General features: G+C 41.9%; 1 protein-coding gene across 1 annotated transcript in view; it reads left to right on the top strand.

Annotated features, from left to right (window-relative positions):
- The window catches only part of brsk2b (BR serine/threonine kinase 2b), a 96731-nt gene extending 73096 nt beyond the window's left edge, over window positions 1–23635 (top strand). Inside the window, exons 7-21 of the mRNA XM_030766100.1 lie at window positions 610–643; window positions 829–897; window positions 3113–3259; window positions 5065–5096; window positions 5891–6055; window positions 7394–7491; window positions 7933–8083; window positions 8934–9002; window positions 12473–12533; window positions 14495–15161; window positions 15831–15879; window positions 17573–17696; window positions 18074–18254; window positions 19037–19126; window positions 23478–23635. Coding sequence (XP_030621960.1) covers window positions 610–643; window positions 829–897; window positions 3113–3259; window positions 5065–5096; window positions 5891–6055; window positions 7394–7491; window positions 7933–8083; window positions 8934–9002; window positions 12473–12533; window positions 14495–15161; window positions 15831–15879; window positions 17573–17696; window positions 18074–18254; window positions 19037–19126; window positions 23478–23635 — 2095 coding nt within the window. The remainder of the gene's footprint in view (window positions 1–609; window positions 644–828; window positions 898–3112; window positions 3260–5064; window positions 5097–5890; window positions 6056–7393; window positions 7492–7932; window positions 8084–8933; window positions 9003–12472; window positions 12534–14494; window positions 15162–15830; window positions 15880–17572; window positions 17697–18073; window positions 18255–19036; window positions 19127–23477) is intronic.

The following is a 23635-nucleotide window of genomic DNA, read 5'->3' as shown; positions in this document are numbered from 1 at the left end:
GCTGATCACTGTGGAATGGTATAAAGAGTTAACCGATGGAATTTGCATAAACTGACCTTCCTCTAGACGTCCTGAGTTTAGGGATGTGCTGCTGGATGGGCTCGGTTTTAGAGATTGTACCAATTTGGCTGTTAACTCTGTATTGTTAACTCCTAATGGTCTGCTATGTTTGTTTGATTCTAACTGCTATGTATGGTTCCACTTTGAATACTGTTCTTACATTAGTGAGGTCACTTTTTTTAATCCACGTATACCCTCAGCATTGAAAGACGGATCTCCGAACACTCAGCTAAAAAAAAAAGAGAAATATGAGGATAACATTTTCACATTTGCCTGAGAAAATTTTCTCATTCTTTTTTGCTTGTTTTAATGTCATATGCTAGTGTATGTCTCTTCCTGTCATTAGGGATGCTAGTAAGCAATCTAAATACAATACCTGTTTTTCTTTGGCTTGTTTATTAAATACAAAGTCTCTGCAGACTAATATATGCTAATGGAACGCTCTCTCTCTCTCTCTCTCTCTCTCCCTCCCTGTCTCTCTCTCTCTCTCTCTCTCTCTCTCTCTCTCTCTCTCTCTCTCTCTCTGTTCTCTGTCTCTGTCTCTTCCAGCTCTCCTCACTATGCCTGCCCAGAGGTGATCAGGGTGAGTATGCACTCAATACCCATTCACATAATGGCACTTTTTATACTGCCTCCAACCAACTCTTCTTCTCTCTACTTATGCTCTCTCTCCGCCCTTCTGCTCTTTCCATTTCACTTCTCTCTCTCTATCTCTCTCTCTCTCTCTCTCTCTCTCCCCCTCCCTCCCTCTCTCTCTCACACATGCAGGGGGAGAAGTATGATGGCAGGAGAGCGGATGTGTGGAGCTGTGGAGTCATTCTCTTTGCTCTGTTAGTGGTGAGTGGCATCGGCTGGAGAATAAGACAGAGTTGACATTCCAACTCTCGGAGATGAGACGTTTTGTTGTTTCCATACATATTTTATTTTGGATAATGTTTTATTTAACTCACCCACCTGCCAGGACAGACAGTGACTTAAGCATGGGTGGTATCTATGGATGATTGTGATGCACAACAAAGGAAAAATATTGAGGCACTGGGTATATGATGATTTCATCTCTTAAATGTTGTCCTACCCAAATGGAGAAAACACTGTGCATTGCAGAAAACCCCTTTCCCCCAAATTTTATCTCCAAACTGTCTAACACATGTAGAAAAAGTAAATGTCAATAGGTAATAAGAATTTACATATGTAAATGCCTCCTGACTAAATGTGGCATCTTTAATTCCGTCCTTATGTGTTCCCAAATGTATTGTTGGATCCAGGTAATTCCTGGTAACATGGTAAAAAGTGGAATTCCAGTCAGAGAACAGAGAGTAGATGGTATTAAATGTGAAAACCTAGCGTGCGAGAGCGCTCTGTCTCGGTCAGACCACTGAGAGTCAAACAGACTTCACTAAAGCCTTTAAACATTACCCATCTATCTTCACAGCACACCCTCTCTGTGTTCCGTAGTTCTTCAGTTTGATCCACTTACTCTAGATGATGCGAGTCATGAAAAGTTTTGCGTTCATTGAGGGATTTAACCTGTAATCCTGCAGATTTAGACTGGGCTGCCTTCTTAAGGAAACCCTAAAAGAGGGAAGGCTTATTTCTACTGAAAAGCTATAGATAACTGCTGTGTGGTGTGGAAGCAGAGGGCTGTAGTTTACAGTACTGCTGTAGAGCACTGCTGTTGTCTCCTTGGGCTAAAGGCACCTCAACCCAATCACATTGCTCCTGGGATACTAAAACATGGTACTCAAATGGGGAAATAGGGTCTGTGTTATGATAGTATTAACTTTCCTGTGGTTAGATATGTCACTGCTGCTTCTTTGTCTTTGGATTAAACTGGCATTACTGTACTCTGAGTATAAACTGTGGATCATATTCCATTGTCAGATACAGTCAGTTCACTGTGATTCTTTGGAGAAGATTTCAAATCCCTGTCTCCTTTTCTCTCATTCTGGCTTAGTCTCTCACTGTTCCTGCCTGGTGGATAGTGACTTATAATCAGTGACTTAGTGACTTTTAATCTTTCTTTCTTTCTTTCTTTCTTTCTTTCTTTCTTTCTTTCTTTCTTTCTTCCTTTCTTTCTTTCTTTCTTTCTTTCTTTCGGCACAAACACCATCACACATTTGAACATTTTTCTCAGATGTATCGATGCCAGCGTTACATGGTCTTTCATTCATCTTTCGTGGAGCTGTCTATTATAGTTTTACGATAATCAGCTGAATATTGTTGGAGAACACGGTGAAGACTAAACGCCTGTACTCTCAGCATCTCTAGAGGCTCATTTTGAGTCAGCATTTGTAGAGCATGTTCTAGAATAATTTGTCTGGCTGCTCTTAGACCGCCCGAGGTTAGACCCCTGCTGCATCGTAGTTCACATAACCTTCGTAATCACCAGAGGACCGGACGGTCAGTCGCCGGCTCTCCCTTTTTCTTCGGGTATTTTTTTTTCTCCATATTTACGTAACGCCCTGCATCCACTTGACCACTGTTCCGGTGTTCTCTCTGGCGCTACAGAAATCTTTTCATAGTGAGCTGGCGGAGGTGATGTGGGGCCTTTGGCATGGGTTTGAAATTCAGAGTGCTTTTCCACTGCCGAGTGCGCGTTAGTAACAGTCTTTGCTAGTTTTGCATTGATGAGATCATCTGTTTCAGAGGACTGGTGACACCCGTGTGTTGATGTAGCTGCTGTCATTAATCAAACGCTGTCATCTCCCGTATGTCAGGCTCTGCTGAGAGAATCTAATGGGAGAATGACAGAGTGGCCTCTGTAGAAAACAAAGCTAATTATCAGAGAGCTGTCTCTATTTTCTACCCTTTATTTATTTACTGTCCAATTTCATTTGTTTGTTTCTCTCATAAAGGCATTTTTGAAAAGAGCCCCCTAAAAGTCATTGTATAATATGTTATATGCTCTCACATTACACATTCACATCTGTTGTGTTCCTATATAAACATAAAACATTTGTGAGTTGTTCCTTAGAATAAGTGATTAGTTGGATGGATGGTTTATGTATGTTATATATGTCTGAGACAGTGTGTGGTGTGTGTTCTGTTTCAGGGAGCTTTGCCATTTGATGATGATAATCTGCGGAATTTGCTGGAAAAGGTGAAACTGGGTGTGTTCCACATGCCACACTTCATCCCTCCAGACTGCCAGAACCTTCTGAGGGGAATGATCGAGGTGGACGCCTCCAAGAGACTTACGGTTAGCCTGTCCTTACCTTACCTCCTCAGGGCATGTGCACACACACACACACACACATACACGCACACACACACACACACATACACGCGCACACACGCACACACACACACACACACACACACACTGAAATCCTTTGCATTTCTTTGTATTTCTCTGAACAGTATTATTCTATACACATGCACACTCAGACACACACACGCATACACACACACCAAACACACACAGTCTTTAAGCTGATTTTCAATTAGAAGCATCCTCAACTTGAGCAATGTCACTTCAGGGTTAGAGAGCGCAGCTCTAATCTCATTCAGTCTGTTTGCAGAGATTGTGGACATGGTAGAGAAAAAAAAGCTCTGATTTTCCCCTTCCTTTCTCCCTGGTCTGGGGAATCTCACTCCTGTGTAGATGGAAACAGAGAGACCATGAGTTTAAGACCCGTTCTACAGCAACACAGTTACAATGTCTCATTCCCATCAACACTATATGCCCCATTTCACTCTCTGAATCAACACTCTAATGCCATGAATATTAAAGGAGTAGTTGGGGGATGATATTTACTGTTTTGTTGGGGATACTTTTCTCTTGGTAGCGGTAATGTATTGAACATTTATCTCAGTTAGGTTTTATTTATATAGCTCTTTTTACAGTAGACTTTATCACAAAGCTGATTTACAGAGTTGCCAGCCAAAGTCTCCAGTGGGCATGCTCAGAAACGCATGCACAGAAAAATTCTCTTGGGCAATAACTAAGGAATAAACCATGAAAGATGGTGGAACCCCTCCTCATTGAGCTGGCACATGATATCCTTCCCTCTTTCTCTCTTGCTCTCTCTCTCTCTCTCGCCTTCCCTCTGTCTCTCTCTCCCTGTCTCTGTCTCTCTCTCTCTCTCTCTCTCTCTCTCTCTCTCTCTGTGTTCCTTCTGTCGTTGGCCCGTCGTCATCTAAATACATAAAAACATTTCAACAGCCACATTCTGCTGTTTGGTACAGAGTGGTACAACGGTACAATGTGTTGTCAGGTAGACTGTGGTTATAATACGCCTAGCGTTGGCCTGTTCTTATTAAAACCCCTCTTTTCAGTTATCTGTCTATGCTGATGAGACCCTGGGGCGTCCCACCTCCATCACGTGATGCCCATGGCTTGTCAGGTTCCCTGAGATCTCAACCAGTGTGGAACAGGATGTAGTCCTCCTTTTTGCATTCAATAGTTTACTTTGCAATTTTACCCTTTCTCCCGTACAAACGTCTCAGGCAAAGCTCATAGGACACTGTGTTGTTTGTTCTGGGACTTCAGTTGCTTAATGAGTTGTCCGTGAAATTGTTTGGTAAAGCTGATCTCATTCATTTGCCTTAAACTACATCAAGTTATCATTGCAGGTACATAGCAGCACAGCCCTGTAGTGAGCCCTCATTAGTCATGGGCTCTTTATCTGCAGGGCACCTCATCTCATTAGCAAGCATTTCAAATCTGCTCCGATTCTTTCCCGCCTGTCCAGTGACAGCAGCAAGGTTATGGGATAGTTGGTTTAGGACAGTCTACGTCGCTGGGATACCCTGCTTCGCATTTCATTTTGTCTGTTCTTTTAATTTTTTATACAATGTGTTACCTTTAACTGTGGAATGGTGGCATTAAACAATAAATGATTGTCTACAATTAAGTCATCGCAAACAAAATGCGAATTAACATCATATTAAATGTATGTCTAAAAAATATAGTTGTTTTTGATAATAAGATAAACAGTAATCAAATAAATAAATGATATGTTGTTAAAAATAGTTTCCCTTTTTTTCTCTCTCTCTCTACAGTTAGAGCAGATACAGAAACACCCATGGTACATGTGAGTATGAATCTGTTAAATGTATTTTGCCTTGCTCTTAGCTTGTGTTTCTGTGTGTGAGTGTGTGTGTGTGTGTGTGTGTGTGTGTGTGTGTGTGTGTGGGGCAGCCATGGGAGTGGGTTAGGCTGTTGAATGGTTCAGCGGGGGTTTCACTGCCGAGGCAGAGAAAGGGTGGGGGAGTGGATACTGATATTGGCCTGCTGTCGTCTGGCTTCCCACAGAGAGCACAGACAGAACAAAATTAATGCAACAGACAGTGTCTCTGTACTACACCTCATGACCCATATTTGCACTACACACTCTAGTTTTTATTTGATGTTTTGTAATTATGTTATCTTTACATTACGTGAGGCTTAACAGTGTTAACCATGACCCGGAAAATGCAGTAATGAGACTAGTGTTGTCTGCTCCACGTTCCGTATAAACACAGACATTATGTCAGTGAGTTAGGCTTGATAGATAGCTCACATATTTCAGGCTACTGACTGGAATCCACTGGGTTACACCTTCAGGTCCCAAGCGGGTGGTAAGGAACGCATCAGTAGCTGTAGGGATGCAGGTTCACAGTCTTGTAGCGGGGCAATGCTGTCATACGCAGGAGCAAATGGTACATTAATGCAGTTTGTTCCAGGGAGACAGTAACGTGGTCCTCCTGGTCCTTCCAATCCGACAGGTCATCCCTGGAAAAGACAAATTCAGTGATCTTCTCTGCTTAATGTTACATTTAATATGACAAAAAATACAATAAATCCTTTTTTGTCGTTTTGTATTTTTACTCCGGATCTTTCTGACAGAGGGGGAAAGAATGAGCCCGAGCCGGAGCAGCCGGTCCCGAGGAAGGTTTCGATCCGCTTGCTGGCGGCGGCCGAGGACATCGATCCAGATGTGCTGGAAAGCATGCACTCGCTGGGTTGCTTCAGAGACAAAAACAAACTGATGAAAGATCTGCTTTCAGACGAGTGAGTAACAGAGGGCCAGGGAAATGAATGTGTGAAAGGATCATTAAGTTAGAGGGCTCGTGATTCCGCAACTAGAAAATGGCCTTACTGAGCACAAAGAACATTTTAGAGTGTTGATTCTCTGGTATACAATTTCCCCAGCATTGTCTCATGTTCGCTGCAGAGTTATTATATGTTCCTATTAACAGCTATATTCCAACAGTTACCCACAAGAAGGTGCAGTTTTTGGATGCTCTCTTGACTGAGTTTACTCGGCTGAGTGTGGATTATGAAAAACCAAAATGTGTTCTGTTCATGCAGTCCATAATTAATTATTACTCATATGTTCATAATGAGTTACTGATGGTCAAAATTGCCGTGCCGAGTCAGTTAACTCTCAAATAGAGTAAAAGGAAGACGGCCATCATAAAGCAGCAGCAAGGAGTTCCTGAGTACTTTGATGAACAGTTTTCCTCAGAGTCTGTTTCCTCGTAGACTAAACAGCACAAGCTGGTTAAAATGTGCAATTCTAGTGGCTCTTACTAGTCGCCTTTGACCGTATTGACTGACATACATTGAGATGCATAAAAGAATAGATCCTTTATGAGGATGGCAAACATATGCCCACTACAGCATGACCAGCTCTTAATAGGCCTTTCTCCCATACTGATAATAGGACCTCTGGCACTGTTTATGTATGGGCAATCTAATGTGAATGTGTCTGTGTGTTTAAGCGTGTATGTGTGAATTTGCGTGCACGTGTGTGTGTGTGTGAGTAAATGTGTGTGTGTGTCAGTGCCGCGGAACTACAGGCTGTGAAAAAGGCCTCTCTTTGACTCTCATATTCCTCATTTCATAACCTTGCACCATCACTGCCTGTTCGTTGTGCTACGTTGGTGCGGTTCGTTAGCGTGTGTGATAAATGGCGGCTGATATCTCTCCTAAAGCATCAGAGCTTCTGGACTCCTCTATCACACAACATTAAACACAGCACACTCAGCAGCTGCTGCTGTTCAACCAGATTTAGTGTGGATAAAATTATGTCTCACATACACACACACACACACACACACACATCTTATTGTAGGTTTAACGAGGGAATTTTCAGACAGGTACGTTTGTACAACGTGCCTTTTTATTCTGTGAACTTGACTACATCCGTTGCTACATCAGGAGCTATTTCTCACACAGGGTGTTTCTGAGTGTTTGTAGCCATTACGAATAACTCATTTTTACTTCTCTGATGTATGTTTTGTTTGATCCAAAATCCACTTGTTTGTCCAAATGTTTCTCCAAGGGATTTTAGTGCCCTGTGCGTCTTTTCTAATCTTTTCACAAATTCACATGTTTTCAAACCAGTGACAACCAGGAGAAGATGATTTACTTTCTGCTGCTGGATCGAAAGGAGAGGTATCCCAGTCACGAGGATCAGAACCTGCCCCCACGCAACGACATTGGTAAACATCTCTTATTTAATTCACATCAAATCCTATAGCTTCAGTTTTGACAGAGCAGAAAGTTCTTTCTAATGGCTAAGCCACATAGATAGGGCTGTCTCGTGTAGGCTCACACAAATATTTCGATGTTCAATGCATCATAGTCTTTTTCTTGCAGTTTATTTACTCTGGTTGTTGTGCTGGATAAGAGTGGCCCAATAAATGAATACATTTAAATATAAATGTAATGGTTTACTGGCAGTGAAGCGTTGTCTGCCTTTGTCTGTTTGTGCCAGACAGCAAACAACTGTTGCGCTGATTATATAATAATGGGTTTAGACGTGCTGAGTGTTTAGATTAATATAATTATGGAATAACATAGACATGTGTTTTGGAATAGAGTTGATTATCTGACGGTTTGCTTGCAGTGGGAGGTCTTTTATTTTTATTTGTTTTTCACAGACCCCCCAAGAAAGCGTGTGGACTCCCCCCTGCTCACCAGACACAACAAACGGAGGCCAGAGCGGAAGTCCATGGAGGTGTTAAGTGGGACAGAGGGGGGTTCACCAGTACCTGTCCGACGAGCCATCGATATGAACCAGCACGGACAGAGGTACAGACACAGGCAGGCACACACACACACACACACACACACACACACACATACACATATATGCAGACACACATGCACACACTCTCAGAGACTGACAAACATTACTTGCTGATGAGTCAGATTTACTAAGATAGATAAAATGTGTGAGATGGTAGCTTTTAGCGTCATTTGAACATCCTTCTGGAGGGCCAGGTTTCAGAAATGCTTTGTAGTAGTCATAGAATTGGTAACAGTAGCTTTACTAGCGACAGAAGCATTTGTAGCAATCGCAGTAGAAACGGTATCAGTAGTAGAATTATTAGTAGCAGCCTATGAATATGTCTGCGTACTAATATTGTGTGATAAAGCATACTTTAGCATTTTTAATCGCAGTTCCCGTGAATTCAGGAATAATGTTTCATTTTGGCCTTTAGAATTTAATGACGTTACATAGTAGGAGATGCATATCAGAGTCCTGATAGCTGATTTTCTTTATTCTGTCGTTAAATAGTATGTGTGTGTGTGTGTGTGTGTGTGTGTTACCTTTGTGTCATATTTGTTTGCATGCACTGTCCTGTGATTATTTTTAGTCACCATCACCATCACATCACTATGTTTCACTTACATCACTTCAGTTCTCCACCATTATGAAATCAAATGTCTGTTGCCATGTAGCTATAGGTCGGTTTATCCCGTTTTTCCATGCAGAGACTGAAGAGTCAAGTAGCTGAGTTTAGCAGAGCTGTGATGGGGATTATTGAATAGTCCATATACACGTGTGTAGAATAGGCCGTAATTAATAGTGGAATTTGTATGAGGGAGCCCGGTGTGTGTGGTAATTAATTTCTTTCTTCACTCTCTCCCACTTTAGTAAGTCTGTGTTCAGTAAAAGCTTGGATATCACAGATGCCAACCCCAAACTACAGAGCAAAGAAGAAAGGTATCACTCTCTCCTTTCCTCTCTTTTTCCTGTCTGAAGATGCAGTGGGGTTTTAACACTGTCAGTCACTGACCCCAGTACAGACAGAAAACGTGCAAACACGCTGCCTTGGCTTTGGCTGCTGATAAATGTTTTTTTGAAGTTGGAATTTGAACACTGAAGTGTAATTTGAAATATGGACTATTATTTGTAAATTAGGTTGAGAGTCACAAGATAGAAAAAGCCAGAGATCCAGTTTGTCCCATCAGTTTCAGCTAAATTTTACTCCTCTGGCTCCATCCACACACATCAGAAAACTCTTATCTTTCATTTCTTGTCTTTCATGTTTTTTGTTTGATGTCTGGGATTTTCGTCCCAGGGAAGGGTCTCTCTCTCTCTCTCTCTCTCTCTCTCTTTCTCTCTCTCTCTCTCTCTCTCTTTGCTTGTGTCTCCCCGACCACATTTACTCCTTGCTCCTTGTTTGTTGGTTGTTTGTTTCCCCCGCCACTGTGTTTACTGACTCAGGCCTCTGAGGTTAAGGAAGTGTCTTCATTCAGCCTTGCACTTAGGAATAGATTTTCAGTATTACTCTTTCTGAATAATGTTTTGCATTAGTTAGCTTCATTGAAATTTAAATGCAAAGGCTTTTAAATGTGGTCAGTAAAAAAGAAACAGTTAAAATTTTGAATATTCATTTTACTCAGTAATGAATGAAACAATTTGAAGCAAGTTTTAATATTAAGAGAAGTAGTAATGGCCTGTCTGTCATACATTTAAAAAAAAAAAAAATTCAACGGCTTTCGACATTTGTCATTTTGAGACCGTATGCATACCGGCAGACACACACACACGCACGCTCTCTCTCTCTCTCTCTCTCTCTCTCTCTCTCTCTCACACACACACACACACATTTGCATGCATGCATGGACATATACACTCACACTCATACACACTCAAACAAAATATCCATCTAAACGTCCATCACAAAGATTGCAAATGTTTTATTGGACCATTAGATCCGAGATGAAAATTCTACAGTTCTGCCCTTAAATTGCTCTAATGAAAAGCTCCCCTGCATCTTTCTCTCATGCTGCAGAGGTCACACATTAGAAATGGAAATGAGAGGCCTTTTGTTTTTATATCATGTCTCGTATACAGGATCTTTGATGTTAACAGCTATTTATTATGTTGTTTACTCTTTCATAATGCTTTTTACCTTGTGCGTGCTCTTGCAATATTTTGCTTTGTTCTTTAGTGGTCTCTTACAGCCATCACAGTTAAATATAACTGTGGCATTTATTTTTTGAGTTTAAAAAAAAAACAGTCATGGAAAATTGAGTTTAAAGCTGATTTCCATTTGTTCAGCATCAGGTTGAAGCTGCCATGTTCTCCGTATGTCTGATGATTTGGACCTAGCGACGTCGCTTTATTAAGTAATTAGTTAGATGGTTCATCAGCATTCTCTGTATCATGTGTGTTCAGTCGAGTGTTCATGAAAGAACATTTAAGACAATTTGATTGCTGACATTTTAGTTAAATTGCTACATGTAAATGATCAGGTTATGGATCAAATGCTTTGTGTCAAAACACGTGTGTGTGTATGTGTGTGGGTGGAGACATCTAATGAAGATTTACTGTCTCTGTTTTTCTCTGAGGAGAAGAAACTAGTAGATTCACAGCTAATTAAATTCTGAAGGCTCCTTTTGAGCTATTCTCTTCTTAGCAAGTTTCATAGGGGTGACACATGGCATGCAAGTTATTCTCTCTTTATTTTCATGTTCAGTCTCCTAATGCGCTCAAGAGGCAATATATCATATGTTGGATTTTTAGTTTGCATTCCAAGAAAGTTTTGCTTCTTTGTTTCTTATATTCCAATATAATGTCATTTGACTGTGGTTCACGTTTTGCTTCCAGTTCAGATCCTTTCATTTTTTAGGGTCATGTGTATAAAAGCTGGGCAGGCCCTAGTGGCCCATAGTGTTGGCTTTCGTGACGGGACAAAGACTTAGCAGTGAATTTTAAAGAGGGACGATTGCTAGATCGACTTGGTTAAAGTCACATTTTTGAAGACCACTCCGCTTGGCACACAAGCTAATTCGATGTTGCTGTAGAAGTCTGAGGGAAACACGTGATCAGGTAATGTTAGCTGTAGCGACAACCTCATGTTGCACCACAATCTTATCTAGCAGACAGGGACGTGTGTGGTGCACGGCAAAGAAAGTGCCACCCTTCTTGCTCTGGTGAAGTGCCTCTGTCCTGATGAGAGTGGTATCTTCCAGTATGACAGTGCCCCCCCTCCACACTGCAAAAACACTCGCTAAATGGTTTGAATGTAATAAATCATATGTGAATCATGTGCCATGGCCATTTCAGTCTGCAGATCACAGCCCAGTTGTACCTTCACAGGGGATTTTTAAGCAGCACCTCAATAGACGGCAACAGATGGAATTACGTATGGAGCTGAATAGTGAAACGTTTCTACACTAGAGTTCCTGACACTTTTAGAATCTGTGTCAAGATGTACAGAGGATGTTCTCAAGGCTGAGGCTGGCCCAGTGGCCTATTAAGTTACTTTAACATTGGTCTGTCTTTTATTCAGGCAGTCAACCTGTGTCAGTATTGTGTAAATCTCATGTACGCCGAAGATGTAATGTCTAAGCCACGCTCATTTTCCAGCTCATTAATTTATAACAAGGAAGAAAAAAAATCCTCAAATTCTGGTAATTAAAGGAATATTACTAGAGTAGAGTATGTTCCTCATTGTGCAGGGAAACTGTATAAATCTATGTGGTGTCGGGCTTGTATTGTGTCTCATTATCCAGAGATCATTAGGTTCTGTAAGAGTACTTTGTCCTGGAGTTTGCTGTGAAAGTTTGATATCTGCTGACTGGTCCAAGGTGGATCAGTAACTGTCAGTCAGTGGAAGCTCTCAGTGTCCCAGAGAGAGGCCTGTAAAATAGAGCTTTTATGGGCTGTCATTCTGATGCTTCTCACACACTAGTCTATAGTGTATTTCCAGTGTATTCTCTTTTTGCTGTTGAGATGTTTGTGTTAGGATTACAGCTACAGTGATTTAAATTCCCATCTCAGTAGTATCTATGAAGTATCTGTTTATCTATCTATCTATCTATCTATCTATCTATCTATCTATCTATCTATCTATCTATCTATCTATCTATCTATCTATCTATCTATCTATCTGTCTGTCTATCTATCTATTTGTGTCATTAAATCAGTTTGTCTTCTATTTAGGCTTAATAGTACTTTTTGGATTGTCTGATTTGACACATTGCCAAATGAATATATTCAAAATGTTCTTCACTGTCTCAAAACATGCTGCATGTGTTTTACTGCTGTTTACTGCTCTATGACAGATACTGTTTGTTTACAGGGCCCGAGAGCTCAGTTGTCATGGCAAACCCATACTGAAAACATGTTGTGCAAATGATATGACTGTTTGTGTGTGTGTGTGTTTTTTTGTGATGCGCCAGGTCACGGTCAATCAGTGGAGCTTCCTCTGGTCTTAACACTAGCCCCCTGAGTAGTCCACGGGTAAGTCTACACTCTCCTTTGATCTTCCTCTTCACTCAGATTGCCTGGGCACATTTCAAATTACACACCACTGTCCTCTAGATAGCCCACTTTCTCAGGATACATTCAATATAAATTATTGACCTAACCAGTCTGTCACGTCTTTTGCCCATGCCAACAAATCACTGACCATATTAGCTGAGAAAATGACCTATATGTAATTTACTAATTAGGGAAGGAGGAATCTATGAGCTTAATGGGTGGTCCAAATGATCATCTATCTACATAATACTGTATGTTTAATGTTGTGCATGCCGATGTGAATGTGAGGAGTGGGCTTTATGGGTTATACTTTTGTAAATGATCTTTGTTGAATTGTGTGCTCAAGTGTGGAGGCAGCATGCTCCCTCGTTTTCAATACCAACATTAAGCGTAAATACAGCGCCCCATCCATTTGGATAAACTGCCTGTATCTCCTGCCCACAATCAGATACACTATCACAGCCCAGCGCTGAGGATGATTATTGCCAATCATCCAAATGATTTTAGCCCTGAAGACATTTAAAGCCCAGAGTAGCATATGGCTCATCTGAACCCTGGGAAACATCCAGCTTTCCTCTCTAACAGCAAAGCGTACACCAGAGCCAGCTTTAACTGTGGGCTTAGTCTGAATAAGAAAATCATTTACAAATTCATCAGTGTCACCTAACCATCTGCACTCTGTGAGTTACATCAATGTGTGTTCCACCCCCCTAAGCCAGGTTTGGTGTAAATGAAGTATTCCTTGATTTCGAAGACACAGACACTCAGGATAAACAGTTAGCTTCAATTTGGTAGAACCAAATAATAGATACTTCACTTGGTTGGAGAGTTATTGGAGATGTTCCAGTTGAGAAGGTGTGGTAGTGGCTTAAGGTAGGGGAAAGGGGACGCCCGCTCTCTGGAGGTTTGTGGGTTTGAAAGCCATTCCTAGTGGCTCTCTGCCAACATGCTATTGAGTAAGGTACTTAATCCAGCAGCTGCTTCAGAGTCATGCATTCTGTGAGGTAGGAAATTTTAGGAAGTTGCTTTGGATAACAGAGTTGTCTATTTGTATAAACATGCTGTAAATGGGGAATTAGCACATTGGTGTCTGCAGCATCTCCAAGCCAAAGCGCAATCAGTCACTCTACATTCTGTTTCCCTGTCAACAGATAATGGGCTGTTACATGTCCACAAATGCATGGCATTAACGTCACAAAGCGCCCCATGACCACTGTCTGTGTTTACCCTGATTAGCCTATTTCTGATTTGAAATGTAAAGGGAGTTTTCACCAATTTTCCATCTTTTCATCATTATATTGTTACAGACAAATGTAACTGAGTTTCCGATAAGTATCCGAAGTGGAAACCTTGGGGGTGCACAAGATGCCCCCATCATTTAGAGGAGGTCTGATGTAAGGGCCTTACAACATAAAGATGAAAAATTGTTGAAATTGTTATAGAGTAATTATATATCACAGGCCAATCAGGATTTACAGCACATATATGGCTTGCTCTTAGCTGTCTGTCCTTAGGTCTATCAGCTGAGTGACACAGTTTTGCTCGGAGAATCAGGGGTTTTTTTTTTGCAGCTCATGATTACTGCCTGCTTTTTTTGTCTCATGCTGGGAATTTTATTTTCATTAAAAAAAAAAAAAGTTGGGACACACAGCTTCTACTTTATGTTGCTTATTTTGTTTTTATTGTTGTTTATAATGTTTATTTCCACTGTCTCGCTGCCTTTTGGCTGATCGTGCTAATGGCATGTTTTCTCTTGTCTTTTTTTCTGCACTCCCTCTCTCACTCTGTGTGCCTGGGCTTTCACCGCCTCTCACTACATGTCTTGTGTTCACGTGGTTGTGTCCCGGTTATGTTCCACACTGAACACGGGGTCATCGTTGTGTATGTATGTATGTGTGTGTGTGTGTGTGTGTTTGGTGTTGGCGCATGCGCTCTGGCAGCCTGTTCGGCGCTTTTTCGTACCTCCGCAGTCCTCGGAGCTCACTCAGTCGCCCAATCACAGTCCTGCTCACACCCCAGTGTCACATCTCAATGGAACTGGTCCACATTCTCCAAACTCCTTCCAGCCAAAGACAGGAGACCTGCTACTCAATCCCAAAACGCAGACACTCCCAGCAAAGCCCAAAGTAGCCAACAAACCACTACAGACCACAAGATCCAACCCCCTCCCCAGCACAACAGCCCCTCCATCAGCAGCCAAATCAGAACCATCTACACCCAGCCAGCCTTCGCCCCCACCCATCCCAAACAGCCCTAAGATACGCAGACCCCCCCTCACCGTGCCCCCAAAACTGTCCGTCGCCCTCTCTCAAACGCCCCCTCTCTCCCCTATTCGACGACATCACCATCTCCACCACCAGGGGGCGGGGACTGACCACAATGGCAAATCTGTCATACAGGTGACTCCTCACCCCTCTCCGAGGGGCAGTCCCCTCCCTACTCCTAAAGGGACGCCTGTGCACACGCCCAAAGAGAGTCCTGCCGGAACCCCCAGCCCTACGCCACCCCCCAGTCCCTCCATTGGAGGCCTTCCGTGGAGGACACGCCTCAATTCCATCAAGAACAGCTTCCTCGGCTCACCGCGGTTCCACCGCAGGAAACTTCAAGGTAAAAAGTACAGCAGCAGCAGCAGAGGTGACTGGTTCACAGAAATTGTGTGCATACCCACTCAGGATCTTAAAGTCAGGTTTTACATGGTGGAAAATTACAACTTCTTTGTTTTAACATGTTGATATGACAATAGACGATCCATGTTCGAAGGTTCCTGTTATACAAGCAATTACAAGAAGTATCCCCAGCGTATAAAAATCATCGTTTTACTGAAGAGTTAACGAATGATTAATTTACATCCAGTATATGCTTATTTTTTTAAATAAACCATAATGAAAGATTAACAATTGAGAAGCCCTAGCCCTCCCTTTTGTATATAGAGGGACTTCTCTCTCTTTCGGGAGGGGGGCAGTCAAAGCCACAGGGTCATCTGCAGGTCATTATCTGCACGTGTAAAATAATTAGTTCTCATATGCGCACATTGACTCCCCTCAGTACTTTGAAATGGTAATCAATAGCCTGTAATGTACCTACAGAAGTACAGTAACTCTGTCCACAGCAAAGGGCAGAGGTCACATATCCCAATCTCAATGTGTTCAAACTATGGGATGTGGGATTTGAGGACTGTGACCACGAGAACTAGTCTACTGTGCATAAATAAATGAAATTTGATGGCAGCTTCACATTTCCACTGCTTAAATCCACAAATATGATTTTCTTTTACAGTTCCCACCCAAGAAGAGATGTCAAGCCTCACTCCAGAGTCTTCTCCAGAGTGAGTTACACAGTGATTTTGAATAATGTTCCCTAATATAAACTTTTACATTGCTGTCAGTATGAGGTCTGGAGGTCATGCTTTGGTTCCTGCCCTCATGACTTTAAGAGTGATGAAAATTCCAAAACGTGTCTGAAATAACTAACGTAACTCCTACATTACACCTTTTTTATGTGTCTTTTATATGTGCGTTTTATTATAATAGGACTGAAAGTGTTGAAGCAATACCTGCAAAATTATCACACGAGTGCCTTTCAGAGACTTCACTGTGATTTCCACTATGCAGTAAAAGAAATAGGTGTCTAAGAGAGTAATGCTAGAACATTTTTAAAATACAGGGAATAGATATTTGTCCCAGTTCCTGATGAAGGCAGTGATGGTGGTGTTGGTGGCAGTGAAGGGAACAGTACTTTATCAGTATTTCAGTGCTGAGGTCTGTCTGAACTTCACAGGCATGCTTTGGTGTTTCTGCACCGGTGGAATCCTGGTGGTATCCTCTGAGTTTTCACAGGGTTAAAGAGCGGTAGAGTTAGTTCAGTTGGCCTAGATAGGCATGAACCGCAGCGGAAACACAGCAGGACTGGCAGAGAGAGAGAGAGAGAGAGAAAGATAGAGGGGGGAAAAAAAGGGGCCTGAGAAATGAGCCATGCGCACACCCCTGAAACCTTCAAACCAGAGGAGTGGGAATGATGTTCTCCAAATTTCATAAAGGAACCAAAGGACAGCTGCTCCCCCGATCCTTCCCACGGCCGCCTTTTTACAGAGCTGATTTGTGGAGCCCTGCTGATGAATGGGGTTCAATGTATTATTCTGTAGAAATCTTCACAACAAAGATGTCAGTGGAAGCTTTTTCCGCGTAGGTACACGTGTATTAACCCAGTCTCCGCACACATGCTTTTCAAACATCAAGCTTCTTTCTTTTGTTATATTTTGTAGTTATATTCAGGACTAATTACGAACTGCTCCATAGGATAGCCCTGTCTTTAGAATCCGCTTTTGAAATCCAGAACTGGCATCCACTTGGTAACACATTTTCAGTGTAGCTCTGTGCCAGTACTCCTCTTTTAACTAATTAAGAGCATGCTGATTAGCAGACAAGATGTATCAGGTATATTAGAACAAAGGCCAGAGCAAAGGATTTCTGTCAAGTGGATTCCCATAGTTAGATCTGAAAAGCGCAGCTTTACAGTAGCAGTAGAGAAATAGAAGAAAAGGTATGTGTGTGTGTGTGTGTGTGTGTGTGTGTGTGTGTGTGTGTGTACGTGTGCTCTTTACAGCAGCAGTAGAGAAACAGGAGAAAAGGTGTGTGTGTGTGTGTGTGCTCTTTGCCAAAGACTAATTAACCAAGGGCAAGAGCTGTCAGAGTGATATTTTACTCTTCCAGTTTTTTCCTATTTTCCTATTTTTCTAAGTTTTTTGCTGCCCACACATTGATAGCAGTACCCATACTGTGCTTTCTTCTTTTTGTGTCTTGATAATGCTGAGTTGCCAGGCTAACGATGCATAATTAATGTAACCAGCAAAGCAGCATTTGTAATTCGGAGTATTTTTTTTTTTACTTGAGTAACTAAGATTGTGGTGGCATATTTGTCACTCTTGTTTGGTCAGTAAACTCTTCTTTCTTCTGTATAGAGATAATTTTATGTATATTAGGTATATTTGCAAAATTATTCCTATTTTTCTTTTCTTGCAGACTTGCCAAAAAGTCTTGGTTTGGTAACTTTATTAATTTGGAGAAGGAGGAGCAAATCTTTGTGGTGATTCGGGACAAACCGCTGAGCTCCATCAAAGCAGATATTGTCCATGCTTTCCTATCAGTAAGTCACTCTTTACGAGACTCATTCAGCAACTTTTGGACTAAATTTAAAAGATAATTTCTTGCTCTTAATTTTGTGTTTTTGCTTTCCAGTGACATACCACTGTAGGAGCTCAAATGTATTTCAATCTGTCTGTGCTTTATTTGATTACGTAGGCCTAGCCATAGACAGTTATATTTGTCTTTACTGTTTATGCTCATCCACAACAATAGCTCGTTGCCAGACAAAGTCTGCAGTCTGTGTCTGAAGCCCAGACTGTTGAAGTTTCTACTTTTGATTTTAAACAGATGGGGGAAAAAAACAGAATGAATCTGAAATTAGTCTAGATGAATTAAAAAAAAACAACAACAACATAAAATGATCTTTTTTTTCCTCAGATTCCCAGCCTCAGTCACAGTGTTATCTCCCAGACGAGTTTTCGGGCTGAATATAAATCAACGGCTGGGCCTACTGTATTCCAGAAACCTGTGAAATTCCAGGTGGACATCACATACACGGAGAGCACAGCAGCACAGAAGGAAAACGGGATTTATTCTGTCACATTTACACTGCTCTCAGGTAACTATGCCGATGGAGGAGAACCCCACTATGATGTCATCACAGTGGGAGACCAATGGGAGAGCAGGAATGTGGTGGGTGGGAGTAATGGGTAGACAGAGAGAGAGAGAGAGAAAGAGAGAGAGAGAGAGAGAGAGAAAGAAAGGAGTCTGTGTTGTTGATGATGCTGAACTCTGCTGTTCTCTGTGGAGAGAGATTTGTCTTTTTCACTATGCTGTTTGACAGTGCCCCCTTTTTCTCTCTCACTCTCTCTCTTCCCTCCCCCCACCTGCATCATGGAGGCTTAAAATAGCCTGGCAACACTTGACATCATTGGGAAAAAAATCATGAAAAAGAAAAAAAGTGCTTTTACCCTGCATTAATAACAGCATATATTCAACATGCTGTGTTTTAAAGGACAGCCCTGAATGCCCCACGCTGTTAGTGCCATTACCGTTACCTCCCTGCCTTTGGCCTGTCTCACACACAGACTGGGGGAGACTTCTCATTGGGCTGTCTCACACACAGACTGGGGGGAGACTTCTTGTCAGCTGCTGGCCCGACGATATTCACAGCAGAAAACTTTCCATCGGCCAGTGGGCCCATAAAATTCATAATCATTCAATTCCATGTTTATGAGAGTGTCTCTGAGGGACGTCAACTCAGGATACATCAGCATAAAATCTGCATTGATTTCACAAGTCAGAAAATGACTCTTATGTGCAGAATCACTGTTGGTTATGCATTGGGTTTCCATCAGAATAATCTCTCACAAGTGTGTTTGTGTGTGTGTGTGTGTGCAGGTCCTAGTCGGCGGTTTAAGCGGGTAGTGGAGACGATTCAGGCTCAGTTGTTGAGTTCAAATGATCAGCCAGGGGTTCAGCAGCTGTCTGGTGAGTTGAAAACTCCTACAAACACACCCTGCACCCCTGCACTGCCCTCCTCTTCTCTTCTCTTCTCTTCTCTTCTCTTCTCTTCTCTTCTCTTCTCTTCTCTTCTCTTTTCTTCTCTTCTCTTCTCTTCTCTTCTCTTCTCTTCTCCTCTCTTCTCTTCTCTTCTCTTCTCTTCTCTTCTCTTCTCTTCTCTTCTCTTCTCTTCTCTTCTCCTTTCTCTCTCCCTCCGACACAGCGTCTTCTCCGTGCATGGAGCTGAGCACACTTTGGCCCGTAGCTGAGACACACCACGCACTCTCCATGGTCAAATCAGTATTTCCAGGCTTCTAGAGATATGGCTGATTGATTGATTTATTCATTGACTGCAAGATTGCAAGAACATTGGGGGAGCATGTTCAATGCCTTAAAAATGGCTTAAAAGTGTGTGAGGTTCACAAACACTGGAAATACTCACTTGATTTCATGCTACTTCAGCACACCTCACTGGATCACTTTTCCAAGCTCTGCTCTTACCCACACTCAAATACACATACGTACAACCTGCCACACACTCCTCTCACTCGCACTCAACTTACTGTATATGCAAAAACACATTCATTTTTATTCTTAAGATTGTTTATGGTCAAATAAATAAAGACCCTTAAAGGGTATTTGGGCCACTGTAAATGAAAAGCCCTCGCAGACAGTCCGTAAAATACTGTTTCCTGTGTCCCAGGAGTTATGTGTCAGAGTTAAACCCGTGTTCTTTTGACGGCAGCAGCGTGCATAGACAGCCTCTTACAATGTGAGCGTCAAGCTCTTAAACGCACAGGATATCTGACAGGGCCTCCTGTGTCGACTCAGTGCGGACAGAAGAGGAGTAAAGCACAGAGAGAGAATTTCCCATTCGTTCTAGAGATTTCTCATCCCCTCGTCCCGTACGCCTGTGCCTGCGCTTGCTCTGAACCGTACCACAACAGCGCCCTCTGTTGGCCAGATACATCCACTGCGACAACAGAGGCTATTTTTTTTTGGTCCAACTCACTGTTATGAGAAAACTTCATAAACACTAAACTGAGAAGCGTCTATATATCTATATCCGTAACCATGCGTACGTGCCTCACATGTATCTGTCTGACGGATGGGACATTAAGCTATCCCCTCTTCTCCTTTCATATTAGACTGCACCCCCTTCTCTCTTTTCCATCTCTATCTTCCTCTCCTTCTCTTTTTCACATGCTTAGCTTCCCGCTCCATCCTGCCTTTACGCGGCTCCTCTACTTACTGGCAGACATGAATGACTGGCGGCTGATGAATGAGTGAATGGCTTGTACTGTAATGCACGTTCTCTCTGCCAGTGGACAAAACACAGACCACACAGTCTACGCCGTCTGCGTCACCTGCACGGTCCTGACTGCATAGTTTGCGTCATTCACACAGACTCTCACCAGCTGCACAGCATCAAAAGAAAGCTGGAGTCTGGCAGAAACGATGTTGTTCTCCAGTGTTGGTATTAATAGTTCTCTCACGTCTAAAAACACATTCTGAAAACACATTCAGTTTTTTTTTTTTCTTTTCTTTCTAATCTTTGTAATGAAACTTCAACATGGAGAGACTGTGATATAGTTACTAAGCCTGACTCTTGGAGAATTTTGTAATCGGTTGGCTGTATTTTCTTAGTAATCCCAGAGATGTGATAGCATTACTGATATTGAAATGATCTGTCATCTTGGGGGAAATCTCAAATGACATGAGACATATGGAGCCATATACAGGCACTATTGAATACCATTTTAATTATTATATCATGGTATGTCAAACAGCTAACTTACTGTACCCTGTGGTCCTCCTAGTTTTTGTCATACTGATGTTTTACTGACTCATTAGTACTTGCCAATCAGATTTGCAAACACACCCGAATTCATCTGGAGGCCCATTAAGTGGCCTTTAGCCTAAAGGCTAACTGATAGACTGGTTTGTACCATCTAAGCATCTACGATCTCTGGCCTTTTTAGTGAAGATGAAATAAATTTGAGAAATTCTCTAACAGACTTCGACATAGTTGTAGATGGTTTTCAGCAGAATTATCGAATACATTAAATATAAACCTGCTCTACATTCCTTAAATTGAGCAGTTTTTGCATTTGGGAAATCTCTATGGTAACACTCATCATTGTGACCTCAGATAGCTCTCGTCGATCTGAAGCTCTGACAGGAAGGAATTCTAAAGGTGGTAAGAGGCCTAACTTCTCAAACACTGTTTGCACACATAGTAACTTAAGCACTCTCACTTTCTACACCAGTGTCAGGTCAGGTATGCATGCACACAAGTGTGTGTTGTGTATGTGTGTGTGTGTGTGTGTGTGTGTATGTGTGTGTGTGTTTTGAAAAAATTCTTGATTTTGGTTGATTTTGGTTAATTTTGAATCAGATGTGATTCGGGTTATTTCCGAGTAGGAGTAGTCATTTTGGTGGCAGTATTTATTATGAAATATCACTCTTATGATGGTTCCACCTTAGTGTACAACCTCTATATGTTTTTTTTTTCAGCATCGAAGGTTTTCATCCTGTATGGCTCAGAAGATAAAGTGTGTGATGAATAGTTGTTATTCTGTTTGAAATGGGTTCTTGCCTGTGTCCATCGTTGTTGCTATTCTCTGTGGATCTCCTCTCCTTTTTGAAGAGGCTGTTGACCACTGTCTTTTTGACCTACTTACTGGTGTGGTGGTGTGAATATCAGAGGGGTTAAACGGCGTGTAAGTTTACCGGCAGACTGATGGGAGCAAAACAAATTTACAGATCGCATCTTTACAGCTTTTCATAGGTGTCCCTGCTGAATACTAGAGTGTACAGCCCTGTCTGATGCACATACTTTACAATTCCACACTGAAAGAGAGAGAGAGAGACAGAGAGAGAGAGGGGGGGGGGGGGGGGGAGAGGGAGAGGGAGAGAGAGAGAGGAGGAAAGACAGAGATAAGTAGTCTCTCAGGGATTTCTGGCTTAGCAGAATGAATAGTATGAATAACTGTGTAACATTTGATGCAGAGGCAGTCAGTACCCTATGGATAGATGCATCAGTATGAGCACAAGAACACATGAAATGAAATCATACAAATCACCCCAAATCTGTCAGTTCGGTCCGATTTTCGGAGCAGCCCTATCCTCTTTAGGGCTGTCCCCACATTTGTTCCCCTTTTCACTGTGTATGTGTGTGTGTGTGTGTGTGTGTGTGTGTGTGAGAGAGAGAGAGAGAGAGAGAGAGAGAGTTGCTGAGCTGAGTAAAAATGTTGTCACCTCTGCACTGTTCTGTATTTATGGCTCTGCTGTGCCTGGCCTTGTATCAGCTCTTACATTTTGTGTTTTTTCCGCCACTTGGTGACAAAAAATAACCCTTTGCTCTTTTCAGAATTCCTGGTGGTGCCCTGATGCTTTCTTTAGCTCAAAGTTATTTTATTTTTCCTGGTAATGTGTTTGAGTGTGTGATAGATAAAAAGTTATGACGGTAATTTAATTTGTGCGTTTTCTGTTGTTTTTTAAGACCAAAGGAAAAATTCTTTCCCATTGCTTAGTCAGTACAGAGAACATAAATTGATGTTTTTTTATAGGATGTAGAATTTGTTTTGTCTTGAGTTAGGAATAACCGTTAATGAGTTTCTGAGAAGTCTTCTCTTGCTAACATGTTTTAGTTTGTTGGGCAGGGGGAATTATGGTGTGGTTAGAGGTCACTTTGCACTTTGCATGACTGTGGGAGCATACTTGTGTGTGTGGGTGTGTGTGTGTGTGTTTGAATATTCATTAGTCCTCAGTTTTAAGTCTGAAAACTTTTTTAAGGAAATAAGGGAGGCAGTCCTATCTAATTTGTGCTAAATAGGAAGAAACTGGCTTTATTGTTGAAGAGCATTGAGAAAACACTATAAGAAGAATGTGAGATATATGACCGTCATCCATTCTTTACAACATCCACTCCAATTCAAGCCATACGGATAGTGTTACAGTTTGTGAAACTAATTAATATGCAGTTGATGCAGTGAACCAACCAAAATCTAGCCAAATTATGGCAAAAATAATGAAATAGACTGTCATTTAATAGAAGTGAACAGACTATTTATTTTTTGAATGGGGGCGGGCCTGAGATACCAGTGGATGATTGGTTAGCTTATGACCCTGGTGTATGTGTGTGGCCTTTTGAGTGAGTGGATCTTAGTCTGTCATTTCTGCCGTTTTCTCCTTGCTCTCATCTTCACTTCTCCTCCCCTGAAAACCTCATTGTTCATTTGTTTGTTCTCTCTTTCTCTCTCTCTCTCTCTCTCTCTCTCTCTCTCTCTCTGTCTTTGTGTCTCCCTCTTCTTTTCTTCCCATCTGTGCACCCCAGGCAGTCCATTGAGTAACTTCTTTGACGTAATAAAACAGCTATTTTCAGACGAGAAGAATGGCCAGGTAGCCCACGCTGCAGGCACGCCCAAACACGCTGCCAACAAGAGACGCGACCCTGAAAACAGTGGCTCCAAATTCCCGTCTGGCAAAGACTAA

Source organism: Chanos chanos, chromosome 2 (assembly GCF_902362185.1).
Source record: "Chanos chanos chromosome 2, fChaCha1.1, whole genome shotgun sequence".
Lineage (NCBI taxonomy): Eukaryota > Metazoa > Chordata > Actinopteri > Gonorynchiformes > Chanidae > Chanos > Chanos chanos.
This window is presented reverse-complemented; position numbering and strand designations above follow the sequence as displayed.